The sequence below is a fragment of the Nymphalis io genome, chromosome Z (assembly GCF_905147045.1).
Source record: "Nymphalis io chromosome Z, ilAglIoxx1.1, whole genome shotgun sequence".
In the NCBI taxonomy this organism is placed as follows: domain Eukaryota; kingdom Metazoa; phylum Arthropoda; class Insecta; order Lepidoptera; family Nymphalidae; genus Nymphalis; species Nymphalis io.
Window position 1 is genome coordinate 7,000,726 of NC_065918.1, and position 20,596 is coordinate 7,021,321.

At 35.4% G+C, this 20,596-nt stretch overlaps 1 protein-coding gene across 1 annotated transcript; it reads left to right on the top strand.

The window, feature by feature from the left end:
* The first annotated feature begins 7,723 nt into the window (after nucleotides 1-7,723).
* On the top strand, nucleotides 7,724-10,095 carry LOC126780421 (uncharacterized). The gene is made up of 7 exons (XM_050504902.1): nucleotides 7,724-7,854; nucleotides 8,742-8,873; nucleotides 8,965-9,016; nucleotides 9,098-9,154; nucleotides 9,289-9,398; nucleotides 9,478-9,561; nucleotides 9,648-10,095. The coding sequence occupies exons 2-7, from the start codon at nucleotides 8,766-8,768 to the stop codon at nucleotides 9,711-9,713; spliced, it is 477 nt and encodes a 158-aa protein (XP_050360859.1). The 5' UTR covers nucleotides 7,724-7,854; nucleotides 8,742-8,765; the 3' UTR covers nucleotides 9,714-10,095.
* Nucleotides 10,096-20,596: the final 10,501 nt, after the last annotated feature.

Sequence of the window (20,596 nt, forward strand, 5' to 3'; positions counted from 1 at the left end):
AATATGAATATGCTTGTTTTATACTGTTTAGAAAAAATATATATTGTTAACGGTGACGAAAATGGTTGAATAAATATAAGTGCTTATTTTCAATGATTGGAAAAAGTATTAGGTCTCTTAGAAATTTCACAATAATGATATTCCTTTAATTATAGATTAGTCGTATATTTTATACATTTGTTTGATCCTTTATGTATATAATTGCACGATTCCAAAATGTACTAAATCTACTAAATCATATTCTTAATGAAAAATTCGTTATTTTGTAAATAAGATTCTATAACGTTATTTATTAACGAAAAAATGTATATTTTTTTAGATAAAATTAAAGTTAGTTTATAAATGAATCATATTATGCATAGTTCATACTGTAGTTGTAACAAGTGCTTTTTTTAAAAAGAGCGACCAGCTTCTGTATTCTCATAATTTTTCAAACTCAATTTCAAGCTGTATAACGTACAATAAACGCACACGCAAAGCTCAATAAGACGCACACATGCCCAACGGGATACAAATTAATTTATGAATCATTGGCCTATAGAGGTAATTATAGTTGTATCCTTTAATAGTTCTTGCTTGACGCGAAATAGTCAAACTGTGCTACTTTTCAACAATCATTTTAAAGGGCATCGTTGCTCAGGTTTTGGGACGCTGGCTTAGGCTAGGCAATAGGGAATTTTGTCGCGTTAGTTTACAACCAAAGCAACACAAGTCGTAAGATTTAGAATATAATTAATTATATTTAAATATTGTGTAAGATAAATAATGTACCTATATCATAATGTCGAACAGATAAAATTAAGGTATTTTTTGTTAAAACAAATTCATTCGGAGAAGTGAATTTGAAGGTTTTATAACAATTAATATTAAATATAATATTATTTGAAGCCAATGTAAACTGTGATTTAATATCTAGTTTTATTAAATATTATGTTAAACATAACGGAGAAGACGGCGTGACTATATATTTTCTATATAAAATTAACGCAAGCTCTATTTGCACACTGTCAGACGAGATTGAATTTTTGTCAAGTATATCTTTTTATATTAATATTATTTTTGGGATTATGGTTAATATTGGGATAGATTGAAGAAGGTTATTTTGGTTCGTGCGGAGCAGAGTTTGTTGACGATTACTGTAGGTGGTAGGGTTCACTCGAACCCGCCTGGGTTAGTACCACCCTCCTGGTAAAACCTGTTCCAGAGCAGATGCTTTAAGCATCACATAACAGAGTAAAAGGAGAGCCAGTGTATCTACTTTTTTATCCTATTTTATTTTCACTGTTTAATTGCAGTTGTCTCTCTATCTCTATGTCTATTTCTTTTTAATACCGTAACCGTAACAGCCTGTGAATGTCCCACTGCTGGGCTAAAGGCCTCCTCTCCTCTTTTTGAGGAGAAGGTTTGGAGCTTATTCCACCACGCTGCTCCAATGCGGGTTCTTTTTCATACGCTACTAATAATTTTGATTTCCTTATTAAGGATTGTTTAACAAATCAGTTTGGTACTATTGCGTTATCAAACAATCTCTATTTCTAACTTGTTCTTCTTTTTAAATCATATTTATATTTTATTATATCAATTTTCTGAATCAGCTTGTAGTATAATTTCCTTAGGCATATCCGGCTTTGCTCGATGTCGACGCTTCAGTACGCACCAGACTTCAAGGATGATTATGACATTATTATAACTATAAAAAAGGCAAACCCTACGATTTACGTCAATATTAAATAAATTTGTATAACCACCGATGTGTGTGTCATAATCATCTCTGAAGAGTGACCTTTAGCTTTTAATCTTTCATCTCGGTGTATGTAGTTTAGTTTATAGCCGTTATATACGAGTAGTGGTAGTAGTAGGTTGGAAGTTACACTTCAATTTTATCTTAATAATTTATAGATGTTTAGGAAGTAAGAATTCGAAGAGTTTATTCAATTATTTGTTAGTTGTTTGGTGATAAATAAGTTTATTCGATTCGGTTACAGTTTGTTTTATATAAAGTTAACGTTGTTTTAGCTTTAGGTATCACAGTTTAAAACGTTTTTGTTAATAATACTATGTGTTAGATAATATTTACTTTGATTGTTTTTAATTAAATTAGTTTTATATACTATGTTATATTACATTCCTTATTTAAATATTTAATGTAAACTTTAATAAATGGAATCAATGTCGTCTTTTATTATTTTAATATAATAAATTCTTTTCACAAAAGTTATAGAAAATCTAAAAAGATATTTTTCAAATAAGTCTATATTTACATTTATCATTCATTAATTTTAATAAAATTTAGTTTTATAGATTTATTGTCTTAAAATGTTGTCTTTAAGAAAATGAAGGAGTTATTAGAAAACACAAAAATAACCAAAATTTAAATGATCAGGACCTGGAATTCCGACAGGTGCTACGAGACGAGCAATTCTCATTTCATAATTGGTTGAACGGTACAGAAGTCGATGTGCTCTACTTTATCTCTAAAAGATAGATACGCCGTAGGTTTTTCTATAGATATTATTTGAATCTATTCTCTTCAACTAATAAAACACTACTTTACTACACAGTAAGAGCCAAGAGATGGCCTTGTGGTTAGAACGCGTGATTCTTAATCGATGATCGTGCGTTCAAACCCGGGCAAGCCTTACTGAATTTACATGTGCTTAATTTGGGTTTTTTTAAATTCATCTCGTGTATGACGGTGAAGGAAAACATAGTGAGGAAACCTGCATGTGTCTAATTTCACTGAAATTCTGCCACATGTGTATTCCACCAACCAGCATTGGAGTAGCGTGGTGGAATAAGCTCCAAACATTCACCTCAAAAAAGGAGAAGAGGCCTTAGCCCAGCAGTAGGACATTCACAGGCTGTTAATGTTACCACACAGTAAGGCGCATATTACAATGTTTTTAGATCAAAAAGTAATAAATGCCACGGAAGATAATAGTGAAGAGTTAAGAGGACAAACGTATTAAGTAGCAAATCTTAATTGACTTCTTTGTATATTATTTATAAAGGCTATTGTAACGTCATATCACAACGCTGCGCTATATAATGCCACGCTACATAAGACCACGCCACATGCCAAGACGAGACAAGCAAAGCCAAGCCAAGCCATGCCATGCCACGACAGTTAAAGACTGTACGGTCCACCAAGCCTGTAACCATTACTGGCGTCACATTCGAGTGACAACAAATCTTAATACCCGATCAGCTTATTTTGGAACGTCATTCGTTTTTATACAAAAATATTGTTATGGCAACCAAAAATGATGGATGAGATGATGTGGCCATGACAACAGAAATTAATAGCGGTGAATTGAAATAAATATTAAGATATAAATATACTTTCGATTATTCGTACATTGTTATTATTATTACCTTCCAGTTTCACTATTTTATTAAAAATATATTTTTAGTAAGTTTAACTTAAACTTACTTACTATTTATTTATTATTGATAATATATACACTTATTGCCAGAAATCTGATTTAAGGTTTTATGTAATGCAAAAATTGCAAAAAATATTTAGGACATGAACCACTATATTTATGATTTTTCACAAATTGAAGGATAATTTAAAAGTAGTAACCTATTTTTTATTTGTTATATAAATAAAAAATATATTTCCTATAATTGTACTTTGTTATCAATTAAAAGATAATTCTATTAACATTCTAGAGACAATTTATTTTCTATATAATGGCGCTTACGTGTGTAAAAACGTTAAACGTCAATATTATCATATGATATGATTATTTTAATTATAATTATTATATCAAAATGGCTATATGTCATAAATTAAATAAATGTCAACACTGTCAAGGTGAAGATTATATTTTTATGGCGTTTATGGTTTTTCAAGATAAGTTGTTGTTTAAACATCTACAGTAGTATAAAACATCGGCTTATAGATGGTAGAAAGAGGTAAAAAATTATGTTAAATTGTCTAAATTTTTAATAATGTAGTTTATTAATTTATAATTTTAACATTTGAGGAAACTCGGTTTACTGTGTAAACCGACAAAAAAACAAAGTTCATGTTTTAAAACTGTTCTCACCTTTCTGATTCTAATTATAGCAATAAAAAATATATTTAAATAACTAGTTGTTTAAGTATTTTAAGTTTTATATTCGTATTTATTGATATTTGCTGCAACCGGATCTACATAGGACAACATACTATTGGCCAAGAGAAAAACAGCATTCCCTTAAGTCAACCATTTATCCATTACCTATACTTACACGCGAGCGAAAGCGCGGGCAATAGCTAGTTAGATATATAGTATTAAAAACAAATCTTTTTATATCCGTAATAGGGTTCTACCCTAAAATTTACCAAGGAGGTTTACCAAGGAGCGTCGCTGTACGCTGTGCGTTCGCTGCAAATAACTCAATGCTATAGACAACAGCGCGACAATAGGCGTGCTTTACAAATATGCGTGGGCGCGTTTAACCGACGTATGTCCAGCAAAGCTGAACCTTATTTAATATGATTGATCATATAGATCTGAGCTAAGCTTACATTGGGAAAATTTAAATCTCTGAAACTGTCTATTTTTTAACTTTGTTTTGTTCTTTAAACTTCAAATAATCATCATTTTACCGACTATCATTTATAGGTAGCTAAAGTTGCCAATTCATCTGAACAGTTATTTTATAGCATTTTTATCGAATTAAATGTTCGCTATGATTCTTTCGATTGACCGAACTTTTCTATTTATAAGCTGATTGAAATAAAAGAAACACTAAATCTAATTGAAGTTTGCCACAATACATTAGTGAAAATCGCACCCAAATCAAACAAACAGATAAACAGACAAAAATTCTTATAATCATTGTTTTAGGCCTATTGCACTGATAAAGGCTTGATTTTGCTCATATTACTTATTCAGACAGCGATCATACTACATATTCAGACAGCGATCAGTTACGTTTTTATTATTATTATTTTTATCAGGGTTTCGCCGTCCACTGCTGGACGAAAGCCAAAGAACGCCAACTATCCTGATCTTGGGCAGCCCGCCACCCTTTTTAAATCGTCGGTACACGTTGCCGTAGGGTATCAGGGTACGTTTGCTTTAGCGTGGTCTCCACTCTAACACGTGTCGGCTTCATCGGCAATGAAAGCGCCTAGAGACATGAACAGTCCACTCCCACTTCAGCGCTCTAATTCTACACGCGATGTCGAATGTCCTCATTTCGGATTCTATCTGCCACAAAAACCCCAAGCATCGCGCGTTCCATAGCTTGCTGAGCGATCTTAAGCTTGTTGACCAGTCCTACGGTGAGTGTCCAAGTTTTTCGGTACCGTACGTCATTATAGGTAAGACGCACTGATTAAAGACCCTGGTCTTAAGCGACTATGGGATCGACGACTCAAAAATATATATATTATTTTTAAAAGTGTTAAGTACGAAACATTTATAATGGTTTCTGAAAATAACATATTGTTATATTTTTGTATTATTACAAGAAGCTCAAACAGTATATACTTTTTATACTCTAAAGAAACAAACGCAAAAAATATTGCACGACAGCATACATAGACTGTGTTTTATATGCAAGGTAAGTAAACCTTACCATGTCGTGTAAAAGAAATGGCGTATTTAAAATAGAGCAAAAAAAAGAGAGCTAGTATTTGTCACTTGTGATTATTACGACCTTCTCCTCAAAAGGGAGAGGAGGCCTTAGCCCAGCAGTGGGACATTAACAGGCTGTTACTGTTACTGTTACTGATTATTACGAAGATCAAACAATCAGTACATTTTTCTCAAAGACTAATCAAAACAAATAGACAGAAGATACTAGTATTATACGCGGTAGGTGCTATGCTCTTTTGTTAACAAAAATAACACTTTATTTGAAAACGATGAAGACGGTTATTGTATTATTGTATAAATATTATGTAATCAAATAAAAAATATTCGGTAATCTAATACAATTTTGAATTTCATTAAAATACGTTTATATTTAAATTTCAATTAAATTAATTTATAAATATAATTCGAAATTCGAATCGAACTTCCCTGCGGTATACAAAATGTCAGAAAAAGCAATTAGATCATCAATTACTATTTTAAATGGGATAAGCACTACGAATTAAGATCATATTAAAAATCATATTAATTAAGATAATTATGACGAGATAATAAGATAACGAGATTTTAACAAAAGTAAGTTTCGCGGGTTCAGATCCGAGGGATAGTAATGGCACTCGTAATACAAGGTAACGATTGTCCAAGCTCTCCTAAATATTTTAAGCACATAAAAATATTACTGCAAAGTCCTTATGATATTCTTATCATAAGGATAGATTATTAGTATTAGAAAATTATAGTGATTAAGGAGAAATGATTGTTAAAACGCTTACTAGTAAATAAATAAATAAATAAATAAATAAATAACATTATAATTATATAAATAATGACGTTATATAAAAAGTTAAATTAATTAGATTATTCTAATTTTTATGTGCTTTGATAATTGTACAATTCTGCTCACGATTACAGCTGGAAGTACCTCTTCTAAAACGAAAATTCCTGAATGAACCTTTTGAAATTCTGCCAGTTTGATGTGCAATATTCACATGTGCTACATCCACCCAAACTAAAGAAAGTTAAGGGACTAAGAGAAGATTTGCTTTGAGCTCACGAACTCAGTGGCCTGGCCAGCAGTGGGACATTTACGGGCCATTACTTTTTTAATTTTGAGAGGTCTTGTCAAGTTCTTTAGGATCTGAGTGATAAATTTTATATTATAAATAAAAATGAGTAATATTTCAGCAAAATCCTGTCGTAGTTTATAATATTATTTAAAATAAAATATATTCGTAGCATCTAATCAAGTGACAATCCTATTTATGTGAATTATTAAATATTATCCAAGGCTTTATTTGCGTGTATTATACTCGTATCATAAAAAGTAGCTGCATCACTCCTCAGTCCTAAATCTGCAAAAGAGCATTGGATTTGCTGTTCCGTTGTTGCGCGTAACAAACCGACAAACATACTTTTTCACTATTTATATTCTATCTAGATAAAACATTTTTATATACTATATATAAAAATCGTATAGCTTAATTGGTATACGCATATAGCATAAGCAATATAGGCATAAGCCAATAAAGCTCCCAGAATGCATGATTTGCCAATTTACAAAAAATCATAATGTATACTTATACGCCTAAATCTTCGTCACAGATGCCTACGTCCATTTTTGAAAAACGTAAGTATACGAATCTGTTCGGTAGTTTTTGGGTTTATTTTTATCTCGTTCAGAAAGACAGACAGATGTGGCATGGGACTATGTTTTTTTAATATGAAGAGAAAAGGACATTTTCCATTATTATTTGTAATTGCCATTAATCCTTGAATAAAAGTACCTCGGAATACAAAATTATATCTTGATCTTATATTGGCCACGCCTTGCCGCCCAGCATCAGATTACACGTGGGCAGCTTTGACGTCAACGAATCACCTTTAACATTTAACCGATGACCTAAATTGCTGTATTGATCTACAAGAGGGATGCACTAAATTTTCCTGGGAAATATACCCCCGTGCATCACGCGATGCTTATATTTAAATCATCTATCTCGCTCGTTTTCTCCCGTAAATCAAACCCATTCTTCTCTCAATTCCGCTATCAGACAAACTAGACATGCGCAGTTACCTGAATCTAGCTCCACCCGGCGAAAATCTAGGCATTCAGCTCTCTGCATCGCTACTAAAATCACGCGTGCTTGATAGAAAATCATATTAATAAATCAATTGAATATTAATTAATCTTCAAGTTAATTAACTTGTGCTAGCGTAACAGTAAGTCACGGAAGTGTTTTGTCTGCAGTTTTCATCAAAGGTAAGTTACTAATGATTTATATAAGTAATTAGAAATAGTCAATTACAAAATTTTATTTTTTTAGCAATGTGAATGTTAATAATAAAACTTATATTAAATTTGAGCTGGTCGAATTTGTTAAATATATATATTTTTTTATATTTTTGAAGCAATGCCGTTGCATGTGATATTGAATTCGTTTTGTGCGTATGTTGTTTGATGAATATAAGACAACTGTAGTCATGCTATTTTGTTTCAAAATATAAGGTAGGCGCACGGGCACATCGGCCACCCGATGGTAAGTAGTCGCCAATGCCCATAGACATTGGTGCCGTTAGAAAAATTAACCATTCCTTACATCGCTAATGCGCGACCATTGAGTATATTACAGTACAGTACAGTAACAGCCTGTGAATGTGCCACTGCTGGGCTAAGGCCTCCACTCCCTTATGAGGAGAAGGTTTGGAGCTTATTCCACTACGCTGCTCCTATGCGGGTTGGTAGAATATACATGTGGCATAATTTCAATGAAATTAGACACATGCAACCTGCATGAGTATAATCCTCACGATGATATAATATACTCCATATTATGCATGTATTTAATTTGTTAAAAATTTATCTATGATCTACAGTATCTGATATCCCTCTCACCTTTCACTCCCAACCCTTCTACCGCCACCCCCAACCCTTCTCCCGCAACCAAAGTTGCATCGAGTGGGCGAGGAGGAGTCCACGCATTTCCGATACAACAGCAGCGGCCCCCTCCCGACTTCCACTGCAAATTATTGATTTCAATCAAATGTTAAATGTGAAGCTTTCTATGATAGTAGTATAATATAATAGGTAAAGTTACATGTAAGTAAATACGTTCGCTGCAATTTTGTACAACAAAAATTTGTTTTCAGGTACAAACGACGAAAAAAGTAATAATGATGTATCTTCTAAGCGAGTCGACCTATAAGATCACTATTACCGATGATCACGACATTTTGGACGAGGGACTCCTTTTTTCGAAGGAGTCGCTCGAAACTGGAAACGTCAGTGTCAGAGAGGATATAAATAATATTAACGGTCTAATAATATATATGAAATCAATATGTACTAAGAAGACGCTCTTTTTTATTTTAGTTTACGCAAGAAGAAATTGCTGCGGCTACTAAATTATTCAAGGACTGTTATAGTAAGTATTTTTATATTAGAAAAATAATGTAAGATTTTTTTTTATTTTTGAATACGATTTTTATATTTTAATTGCTTACAGACAGGCAATGGGAGGCATTACAAGGACCGGACTCGGACGACGATGAAGATTATCCTTGTATGTATCTAAAAAATTGAAAAAATCTGTAATAAAGTTTTTATATTTATAATACGGCTTATATACTTATATACTTTAGTAATCAATTATTTTTTTCAATTTTTCGCTGTACCCAATACCAATAACTCTTACAGGGCCTATGCCTTCATTTGCAACACCGGCGATTGATATTGATGAGGCCTCGGAGAACGATTGGATCGACGAAGATGACTACAAAGTATTAATGGAGGTCTTGGACGAAATAGTATGTTTTTATACATTATTTATAATTTTCCTAATCATATAATATTTATATTTTAAATAATATCATTTATGTTTGACAGGTCCATATTAATCCCCCTTTCTTGGAGGTGCCGAAGTATGTCTTCAATGTGAACATATCTAAATATGGATCTTACGATGAAAAGGTGTGAAGTTATTTTTAATATTTTTAGGTATAATTAAGTTATTTTTTGCATAATAATTGATAATTACATAATTTATATATTTACAGAATAATAAGTGGATTGTGCAGTTGGAATATTGCGTGCATCATTATCCAGACGATTCCACTGATTAAGCTGAGGCACTCAAACACGAAAATCTAAGTCTTTTGTGTCTATTATTAAATACTTGAAAAAAAAAATGTTTTCACCTATAAACGGTTGTAGTAGTAGAAATCGATGTCTATGGGCAGAGAAGACCACTGATGTGAGTTCTCTGCTCTCTTATAGGATGAAGTTGTGGATTATGATTATTTCATTCTCAGATTTAAACGATGTATATTAATATAATATTCAAGGATCTCGTAATCTTTTAAAATCATATGTATAACATGTGTACGATTCATCATGCTCATGCAAACTAAATTTACTTGAAGTTAATAAATGTATTTAATATAATTTGCATAACAACCTAATCCTATCTAACCCTAAGTACCTAGTCATACTTAAGATTATATAATTATGTCATATGTAAAAAGAGTTTATAAAACTAAGGAAGAAGAAAAATGTTTATATAATGATATAAAATATAGGTACGCCTCTAAATATATATTTTTTTATAATTTATTGTATAACTTTTGAAATTGAATTTTAGACAAACTAATTTTAAACCTCTATCTTTTGTATGAAAAATATGAAATAAAAAACATTAGGTGTATTGTATTTCATAAATTAATTGTATTTGCATCCATTCCGTCGTAATTTCTGCCTCATTAATTAATTAAGTAACAGGTTTTCACGGTAAAGATATACTCAAGCTTCTTATACTTATGTTCTGCTAAATTTTAAATGTGTGTTATTTAATAATATAGTAATAAGTTTTGTTCTTATTGTAATCATGAAATAAATGAATTTTAATGGTTTCAAGTAATTGAGTTCATAACATAAGTTTTATGCAAAAGAAATAATATGTTGCCTACGTGGGCGGATGTGCACCACCTGGCAGAAAATGGACTTTCCACTATTATTTCTTGGCTGGAAGACAACCTATTAACACTTAATACCAGTAAGACGAAGTATATCTGTTTCAGTAAAACTAAGGCATCACTACCAAAAAACTCGAAGTTGTACACTCAGACATATCCATGTAATAGAATCGACAGCGTATCACGCCCCCATTGTACATGCACAAGCTTATCTAGAGTATGAAACATCAAATACTTGGGTATAATTATAGATGAAACGCTTAGTTGGAATAAACACATAGCATCAGTTTCCAAAAGAATAAGAAAATTAATATACATTTTTAAAACGCTCATGCATATTGCGGATATTCCCCTCTTAATAAGAACGTATAAAGCTCTAGCAGAATGTATACTTAGGTATTGTATTTGTTCATGGGGTGCCGCTGCCAAAACCCATATGTTAATGGCTGAGCGTGCCCAGCGAGCACTACTTAAAGTAATTATGTTTTTGCCATTCCGATTTTCAACAAAAAAGGTTTATGAAAAGGCGGATGTTTAATCTGTGAGAAAACTTTTTGTACACCTATGTATACAAAAAATACCATAAAACAGTTGTCCCACTCCTACCCACAACTAATTTCAGAAGAAGAGATCGATTTCCTTACAATAATGTTAAAAGTAAATTTGCGCAGCAACCATATAACAGTCACGCACTAAATTTTATAAAAAAATAAATCAATTTTTAAGAATAAAGGACATTAATAACTATCAATTAAAAGTCAAAACTAAAACATGGCTAAAACAACTTAATTATGAAGACGTTGAGAAACTATTAACTACCTCATAAATGAACATCCACATCACACGCTCAATTATACACACACACACACACATTTACACACTCACGCACACACGGTTTGGATTTACTTACAGTAATTAGTAATAAGAACCTTTGTAATACTTTTTAATAATTGAATGGGAAGGAACTGACTTCTGACGCACGAGTAACACCAGTTCAGGAGTCAGAGCTACTTTTTATAATATGTATGTATTGGATAACAATAAAGTATTATTATTATTATTTCTATTTAACTTTTAAAGTTTCTCATCTTTCGAAGAGTTTAAACCTAAAACGCGGGCTGCAGCCAAGCGTTAAGGAGTGTTGCTTATATTAAAAACGTTGATGATAAAGTGGGTGATGATATAAACTTTCGGGTGATACGGCAGGTGTTAAGGATTACGGCTTTTTGAAGTATATGGAGGGCATTTGTAAGGTGTTCAGACTTTGTGTCAAGGATTTTGGCACGATACCTGTTGATGATAGGACTATTGGGACTATGTGTACTGTTTGTGTTTTCCATTGCGTTTTAATTTCTATGGCGAGATCTTGATATTTACTTAACTATTCAGATATTGTGGTTTGTATGTTATGTGAATTAGCCGTGGCCGTGGAGTACCGGCTTAGAATAGTACTCCCCCAATCTCATCCCGTGGGTGTCGTAAGAGGCGACTGAGGGACGGGAAAAAGGGGGGATGGGCAGCAGCGTCCCCCCTCCCATAAACATCTTACCCCCCTACTGCGCTCGCCAACACGCCTGCCCAGCGCGGCGAGTATCAGCAAACCCCTCCCTTAATGGCAGATGCGCCCAAAGAAAGGCCCCCAGTTACCGGCAAGCCCGCTAGGCCCGACCAAGGTAGCGGTCGCGGTATCGGCAGGGCAGGGGGTGCTAAGAATCACCGGTTCACGGCAGGCTACCGTATAAAACGACTGAACATGGCAACGTATAATGGACGCTCGATGAGGCTGGACCATCACCTCGCCGAATTAGAAGTAGAGTTAAGTCATATAAACTGGCTTATACTGGGGTTATCTGAAGTCCGAAGACAGGGGGAGGACACGATAACTCTAGAGTCCGGTAACTTACTCTACTTCCGCGAAGGTGATAACCTCTCCCAGGGTGGTGTCGGTTTTCTAGTCAAAAATGATCTCATTAGCAGCATTGTGGAAATCAGTAGTGTGTCGAACCGGGTAGCGTACCTTGTCCTAAAACTTTCCGACAGGTACTCCCTGAAGGTCGTACAGGTATATGCGCCAACTTCGACATACTCTGATGATGTGGTCGAAGCGATGTACGAGGACATCGCAAAGGCCCTCAACGACACCTCGAAGGCCCACTACAATGTTGTTATGGGAGACTTTAATGCTAAAGTGGGAGTACAAGATAGCGGTGAATCGAAAGTCGGACCTTACGGCTTGGGCTGCAGAAATCACAGGGGGCAAATGCTGGTAAACTTTCTCGAAGCGCAGGGGCTTTTTTTGATGAATTCTTTCTTTCAAAAGAAGCCTCAGAGAAGGTGGACCTGGCGAAGCCCCGATAACGTGACAAGGAACGAGATAGACTTTATCATTTCGAATAAAAGGCACATATTTAGAGATGTTTCAGTGATCAACAGGATTAATACCGGAAGTGATCACCGCTTGGTTCGAGGCACTCTAAATATCAACTTAAAAGCCGAAAGATCGAGAATGATGAGGTCTACTCTCCGACCTACCATGCTCCAAGCTGCTCAAGGCTCCGAAAAGTTCCAAATGGAACTTCAAAATCAATTCACCGCGTTGGAAACCATAAGCAGCATTGATGAGAGAACCGACACGCTGGTCAAAATACTGCAAAACACATCCCGCAAGTGTTTTCCGCCACAGAGAAGAGACAACGCACCAAAACTCTCTGCTGAGACACTCGAGCTCATGAGAAAACGACGAGAACTACCATCGTTTTTGTCAGATAAGGCCTTAAACCGAACAATAAAAACGCTGACGCGACGCGATCTCCGACGCTCCAATACCCGTGCCATCAAGGCTGCGATTGAGCAAAATCGGGGATCGAAAGTGTTCGCTCGCAAGTTTGGGAGGCCGCGTCTGACAAAACTTAAAACTGAAAATGGTGGGGTCGTTACCTCTAGGCCTGAGATTGTCGGAGAAGTAGAGAGGTTTTATGGGCAGTTGTTCTCTTCAAGATCGGATAAACCCGTGGGAATCAGTATTGATGACCAGCGCGCCCCTCTTATGCGCCATTACTCCGAGGAGCTCCCGGTCGTTGACCAAGGAGAGATTAGGGCGGCTCTAGAACAGCTTAAAAACAACAAAGCTCCGGGAGATGACGGAATCACAACAGAGTTGCTTAAGGCAGGTGGGACTCCGGTCCTGAAAGAGCTAGCAAGACTCTTTAATTCCGTCATCCAACATGGCAAGACCCCGGAAACGTGGAACGGGAGTGAGGTGGTACTGTTTTTCAAGAAAGGTGATAAAACACTCTTGAAAAACTACAGACCAATCTCCCTCCTGAGTCACGTGTATAAGCTGTTCTCAAGAGTCGTCACGAACCGTCTCGCCAGACGACTTGACGAGTTCCAGCCCCCAGAGCAAGCCGGCTTTCGATCAGGCTACAGCACTGTGGACCACATCCATACTGTTCGGCAGATTGTGCAGAAGACCGAAGAGTACAATCAGCCGCTGTGTATGGCATTTGTGGACTACGAGAAAGCCTTCGACTCCATCGAAACCTGGGCAGTGCTCGACTCATTGCAGAGATGTCATATCGATTGGAGATATATCGAGGTACTGAGATGTCTGTACAACGCCGCTACAATGACTGTCCACATCCAGGACTGTAAGACGAAGGCGATCCAACTGCGCAGAGGGGTGAGACAGGGGGATGTAATATCCCCGAAACTGTTCACCAACGCGTTGGAAGACGTTTTCAAAACGCTGGATTGGACTAGGTATGGAGTCAATGTAAACGGCGAGTACATCTCACACCTTCGATTTGCCGACGATATCGTCATCATAGCAGAGTCGCTGGAACAACTCACCGAAATGCTGCGTAGCCTAGAATCGATCGAAGAATTCGCTTGGGATGGGCAGCATTTGGCAACCTTCGTCAAGTCCTCAAGTCGTCTATACCGCAATGTTTGAAGACGAAAGTCTTCAACCAATGCGTCTTACCTGCCATGACATACGGTGCCGAAACGTGGACACTAACTGCGGGACTAGTCCACAAATTCAAAGTCGCTCAGCGTGCTATGGAGCGAGCTATGCTCGGAGTATCTTTGAAGGATAAGATCAGAAATGAGATTATCCGGAAAAGAACCGGAGTCACCGACATAGCTTGCAAAATTAGCAGGCTGAAGTGGCAGTGGGCTGGTCACGTATGTCGTAGGACCGATGGCCGTTGGAGCAGACGAGTCCTAGAGTGGAGACCGCGAATCGGCAAGCGCAGCGTAGGGCGCCCTCCAGCCAGGTGGACCGACGACCTTAAGAAGGTGGCGGGCACCAACTGGATGTGGAAGGCGGAGGACAGGGAGCTTTGGCGCACCTTGGGAGAGGCCTATGTTCAGCAGTGGACAACGATTGGCTGTTGATTGATTGATTGATTGATTGTGAATTAGGAACGGCTATATTGATAAGATAAACGATTCTATTGATTTTATCATGAACGGTAATATCTGGTCTATTATAACAGATAGTTTTGTCACTTATTATTGTTCTATCTCAGTAAATTTTGTGGTTTCTATTGTCTAATACACTTTCCGGTTTATATTTGTAATATGGATTCATTTCTGTTATAAGTTTATATTTGTATGCTAAATATTGGTGTATGATTGCAGCCACTTGATCATGTCGATGCTTATAATCGGTCTGTGCGAGAGATTTCCAAGCCCCCGTTATGTGTTGAATAGTTTCAGAGGCTGCGTTACAGTGTCTAAATAAGTCAGTAGGTTGATTATGATCCTTCATTATGTACTTCCTATAGTTACGAGTTGCTATTATTTGGTCTTGAATGGCGAGCATAAAACCTTCAGTCTCAGGGAACAGTTCACCTCGTTTGAGCCATTCGTTCGACTTCTCTTTGTTGACGTGGGATTGGTTCAAATAGGCTCGGTGCCTCCCATGCAGTGTTTTTTCAGCCCATGGTAACATTTGTTGTTGTGTACTTATGATATGTTCGTTTACTTGAGTGTTTTTGTCATGTAGGTTTAATGGTGTAAGCTTTTTGTCTATTTCTGTTGCATGTCTATGTAGAGGTGAGTGTTCGGATTTATCATGGAAGTATGCTCTGAGCGAGAGTATCTGCTTATTGTGTAAATTGTGTATGTCTATTAATCCCCTTCTTCCTTCTTTGCGTGGTAGTGTGAGTCTTTGAATACAAGATTTTGGATGATGTTTCCTATATTTAGTGAAGTGAGTGTTTATAGTTCAGTAACAGTACAGTAACAGCCTGTTAATGTCCCACTGCTAGGCTAAGGCCTCCTCTCCCTTTTGAGGAGAAGGTCTGGAGCTTATTCCACCACGCTGCTCCAATGCGGGTTGGTAGAATACACATGTGACAGAATTTCAATGAAAATAGACACATGCAGGTTTCCTCACGATGTTTTCCTTCACCGATAAGCACGAGATGAATTATAAACACAAATTAAGCACATGAAAATTCAGTGGTGCTTGCCCGGGTTTGAACCCGCGATCATCGGTTAAGATTCACGCGTTATTACCACTAGGCCATCTCGGTTTATAGTTCGCTGCAATTTTTTTATGTCACTTTTTGACCATTGTATTATTCCGAAAGAGTACGTAAGTAAGGGTATGGCAAATGTGTTAATAGCTTTTATTGTGTTTTTAGAGTTAAGGTGTGTCTTTAATACGAGATTTAATCGGTGCGAGAATTTTGTAAGCAGTTCTTGTTTTGTCGAAGTTTGTAGTATTTGCCTAGATTGTTTAAAACCAAGGTATTTATATGTGCTTTGTTCATCCATTGGTTCAATTTGTTCACCAGTTTTGAGTGTGTAGCTATTATAAAGGATTTTTCCTTTCGAGATTGATAGAATTTTGCACTTGTCGACACCGAATTTCATATGAATATCTTTTGAGAACTGTTCCGTAATGCTTGCTAACTCAAGCAGCGTGTCAGTGGAGTAAAGTTTTATATCGTCTATGTACATGAGGTGTGATAAGTTATATTGGGTGTTATTATCGTAAAGTGTGAATCCTGTATTGGTTTTATTTAACAAGAGTGAAAGAGGATTTTTTTTTCTCCTCAAAAAGAGGAGAGGAGGCCTTTAGCCCAGCAGTGGGACATTCACAGGCTGTTACGGTACGGTACGGAAAGAGGATTTAAGGCCAAGCAAAAACAGAGTTTGCTCAGAGCGTCCCCTTGAAAAAATCCTCGTTGGATACGAATTGGTTCAGTAGTTAGAGATTTCATGGACGATTAATTTAATTTTAATACAGTTTGCCAGTTTTGCATCGAATTTTCAAGAAATGATATGAGGGTTGGGTTTATTTTATACAATTTTAAGACATACAATAACCAGCTATACGGGACTGAATCAAAGGCTTTTTGATAATCAATAAACATAGTATGTATATCTGATTTTGATTTTACCGCACTACTTAAAATGATTGCATCAAAAGTAAGCTGCTCCTTACAACCTTGGCTATTTTTTCTACACCCTTTTTGCTGTTCGGCTAATATATTATGTTTAGTTAAATGTTTGTATATTTCTTCACTTATGCAAGCTGATAAAATTTTATATATGTTTTGTAAGCAAGTTATTGGTCGGTATTTATCTGGATTTGTGGTATCATGTTTATCTTTAGGTACTAAGTATGTGATTCCATGTGTTATATATTTCGGTAGTAAATGTGGTGATTGAATGAATGTTTTTAAGTACTTAGGAATGTATGAGTGTATGCTACTAAATTTCTTGTACCAATAGTTGTGAATATTGTTTGAGCCTGGGAATTTCCAATTGTGTATTCGTTTGATGACACCTATAAATGTTTCTATTGGTATGAATTTGAACTCCATCTCAGGAATATGTATAGTTGTTTCGGTAACCCAGTTTGCATGTCCATTATGTTCTATGGGGTTTTACCTTGTCTTAGCCCAGAATTGCCAAAATATTTCAGGGAGAGGTATTTCTAGATTTTGATCATTGTCTTTGCAATTAGATAATAAATTTCTATAGAAAATTTTTTCATTGTTAGCTAATGTTTTGTTTTCTATTTTACGGGCAGTACACGTCAAATATCTCTTAAGTCTACTAGCTGCTGCATTGAGTTTCTGTTTTAAGGTATCTAAGAAGTGTTCTTTATGCGTGTTTGTATTTTCATATTGAGCGTGTGATTAATATTGTGTCTTTATGAGTTCTACTGCAGCTACTACTTTTCGGTTTCTATTTCCTCTAATAAATTGTGTTAACCTGCCTATATTGACTCGCAATTTCCTTATTTTATTTTCTAATCTTCTTTGCCAGCTAGGTTTTCTGAATGATGGTTGTTTTGTGTTGAGAATGTCATTCTTGCCCCATTACATTTAACTGCTGTCCATGCGGCACAGTAAATTATTGTCTGTAGAATGATAAAATCAGCATCAGTGTTTACAAATTTTGTCAGTATCATCGTATCTATGTATTTCATTATTAATGAAAACTTTTTAGAAGTCCTTTGTTTAGGAATGTATGGTCTGCTAGTTGGTTCATTATCACGAAAATGTTCTAGAGTATGTACGAATGTGTTCTCTATTTCGGTGTTTACTTCTAAGGTAGTATTAAGCATTGATTGCGTGTTGTTGAGGTGATCCATATCATGATCGTGGGTGATACTTTCTATGTTTTGTTCATCGATAGGGGTTGATGTAACGGAATCAGTGCATGTAACTGTAGTGTTTTGCATTTTCCTAGCTTGTGAGTTTGTGTTTGAATTAGATTTGAATGCATCGTAGTGTGTAATATTACTTTGTTTTGTTGTTTGTAAATGTTCATTATCTGTGTCTTCCGTTAGTGTGTGTGTATAATGTAATTCATCTGCTACTTGTTGTTTAATCAGTGTTAATCTATCTTGCTTAATATATTTATTATTTATTATTGCCCTTCGTTGATCCGCTAATCTTTGCTCTGTAATGTGTGTAAACTTTGGGTATAAGTTTAGAAACTCTTCATACAAACGTTTTCTATAAGCGGTCTTATTAGTCTCTAATTGTGTTACTTTGAAATAAATCCTAATAATTGCTTCATTGCATTCATTTTCTTGTTAGTGTGTTAAGGGATGTTTTAAGATTTGTAGCGTTTTGTTGTATCTGAGTTTGGATTACTTGCAATTCTCATCTAACTTCATCGTAAATCTGATCAATGGTTTCTTGTGATAATAATTTCTTTTGTATAATAGCTCTACGTTGGTCACCAATTCTCTGTCTGCTTACTTCCACATGGATATTTATCTATAAATTTTATATTTAATGAAGAAAGATATTAATTTGTGTCTGATTCTAAATTTGTAAGATATAGGTAGGTACGTAGGATGAACTTATTCATTTCCATACTCCATTTTTTACGTTTTTTTACGCCACTGGTAGTGGGCACATTTTCACTGACAAAATTTGTCTCCTGTGCAACATCCGCCAGTTGAGCACCGGTTGATCATGAATTTGGTGAAGATGCATACAAAATTGGTGATGAAGAGGGTATTGATGAAACGTGAAACGATGGCACGTTTGCCTGTATATATTTTTTTGTTTTAGACATAGTTATCACATTATTCCCACGAGTAGCTAGGGACACAAAAGTCAATCACAGCAGAGCCCTGCATTCACTGTGATAAGGGTAAATTAAATTAGAGGTTCCCTTGTCTCTAAAGTTCGCATACTAACGACTAAGCACCCCCTTAGTCACGGAGCCCTCGGCGTACGCTGTTCCACCTTGGCTTGGGTTGTATCTCTCTTGGTCTGTCTTCTCATCTTAGGCCAATCCAGCATGAGTAGCTCTATTGGCATAGCCCTAAGAATCATTGAAGCGCACAAGCCCCACCACGTCGGCAACGTAAAGATACGTCGGTGGGGTTATTATTGTCATTATGATTTTTATTTTTATTTTTATGAAACCTTGCCATTGATAAGGTTGACGGAAGTCTGACAAAGTGTTTGAAGATTTGCCAGTGCCAGCGAAATTCGGATACATATTAATTCTCCTATTTTTTTAGAATTAAATACGATAAATTTATAACATGAAATTAAGAGCTTTATATTTTACTACATTCACTATTTTCTTTCGCAAAACAAAGATTTTTCTTTTACTGCCACACACACAACAATAAACGGAACCAATTCAATATATATTATTTTCATTATATAAGTAGGCGGACGAGCAAATGAGCCATCTGATGGTAAGTGGTCACCAACGCCCATAGACATTGGCATTGTAAGAAATTTTACCATCGCTTATATCTACTAATATGTTATGTCCCTTGTGCCTGTAATTACACTGGCTCACTCACCCTTCAAACCAGAACACAACAATACCAAGTACTGCTGTTTTGCGGTAGATTATCTGATCTGATTATTGGGTGGCCCATATGCTCGTCCGCTTACTTATAATATAAAAATAAAAAAATATCATCATACCTAACATAGAATACCTTCCACCAAACCAAATAAATTACCACTATTGTTTAATGTCTTAATCTTTAAAATGTAGATAATTTAATGCACATCTCAAGTATTTTGTCTAGGCAAACTATATAAAGAAAATCACCAAGTATATTTCAAGCTTTTTTTATTATTAGGCTTAGGCATTCGATCAAATTGTCGACTGTCGAAGTCTTTATTCTTGCCTTGCCTTGTATTTCTATTCTTCCCTGGTATAACAATTTAATTGGATGATGCTTCAGCCGTTTTTCGTAAGTGCTTAAACAAAACCTGACTATCAATATATGTACATATATAAAGGTATATTTTATACTATATATTTCATAAAATTAGTCCATAAGATGTTCTATTTAATGAATATAACAAATTTGTAACAGGCCGATGTCTGTACATTAAAGATATTGAAAAAAAAAAATAATTTGGGTTCTTTATTTATGGTAAAAGAAGCCAAAACTATTTTTTTTAGAATTTTTGTCTGTCTGTCTGTATGTTTGTACCCGCGTCACGCAAAAAATAATGCACGGAATCGAATGCGGTTTTCACTGATGTACTCGTATTGCTGGAGGTCTAACTCAA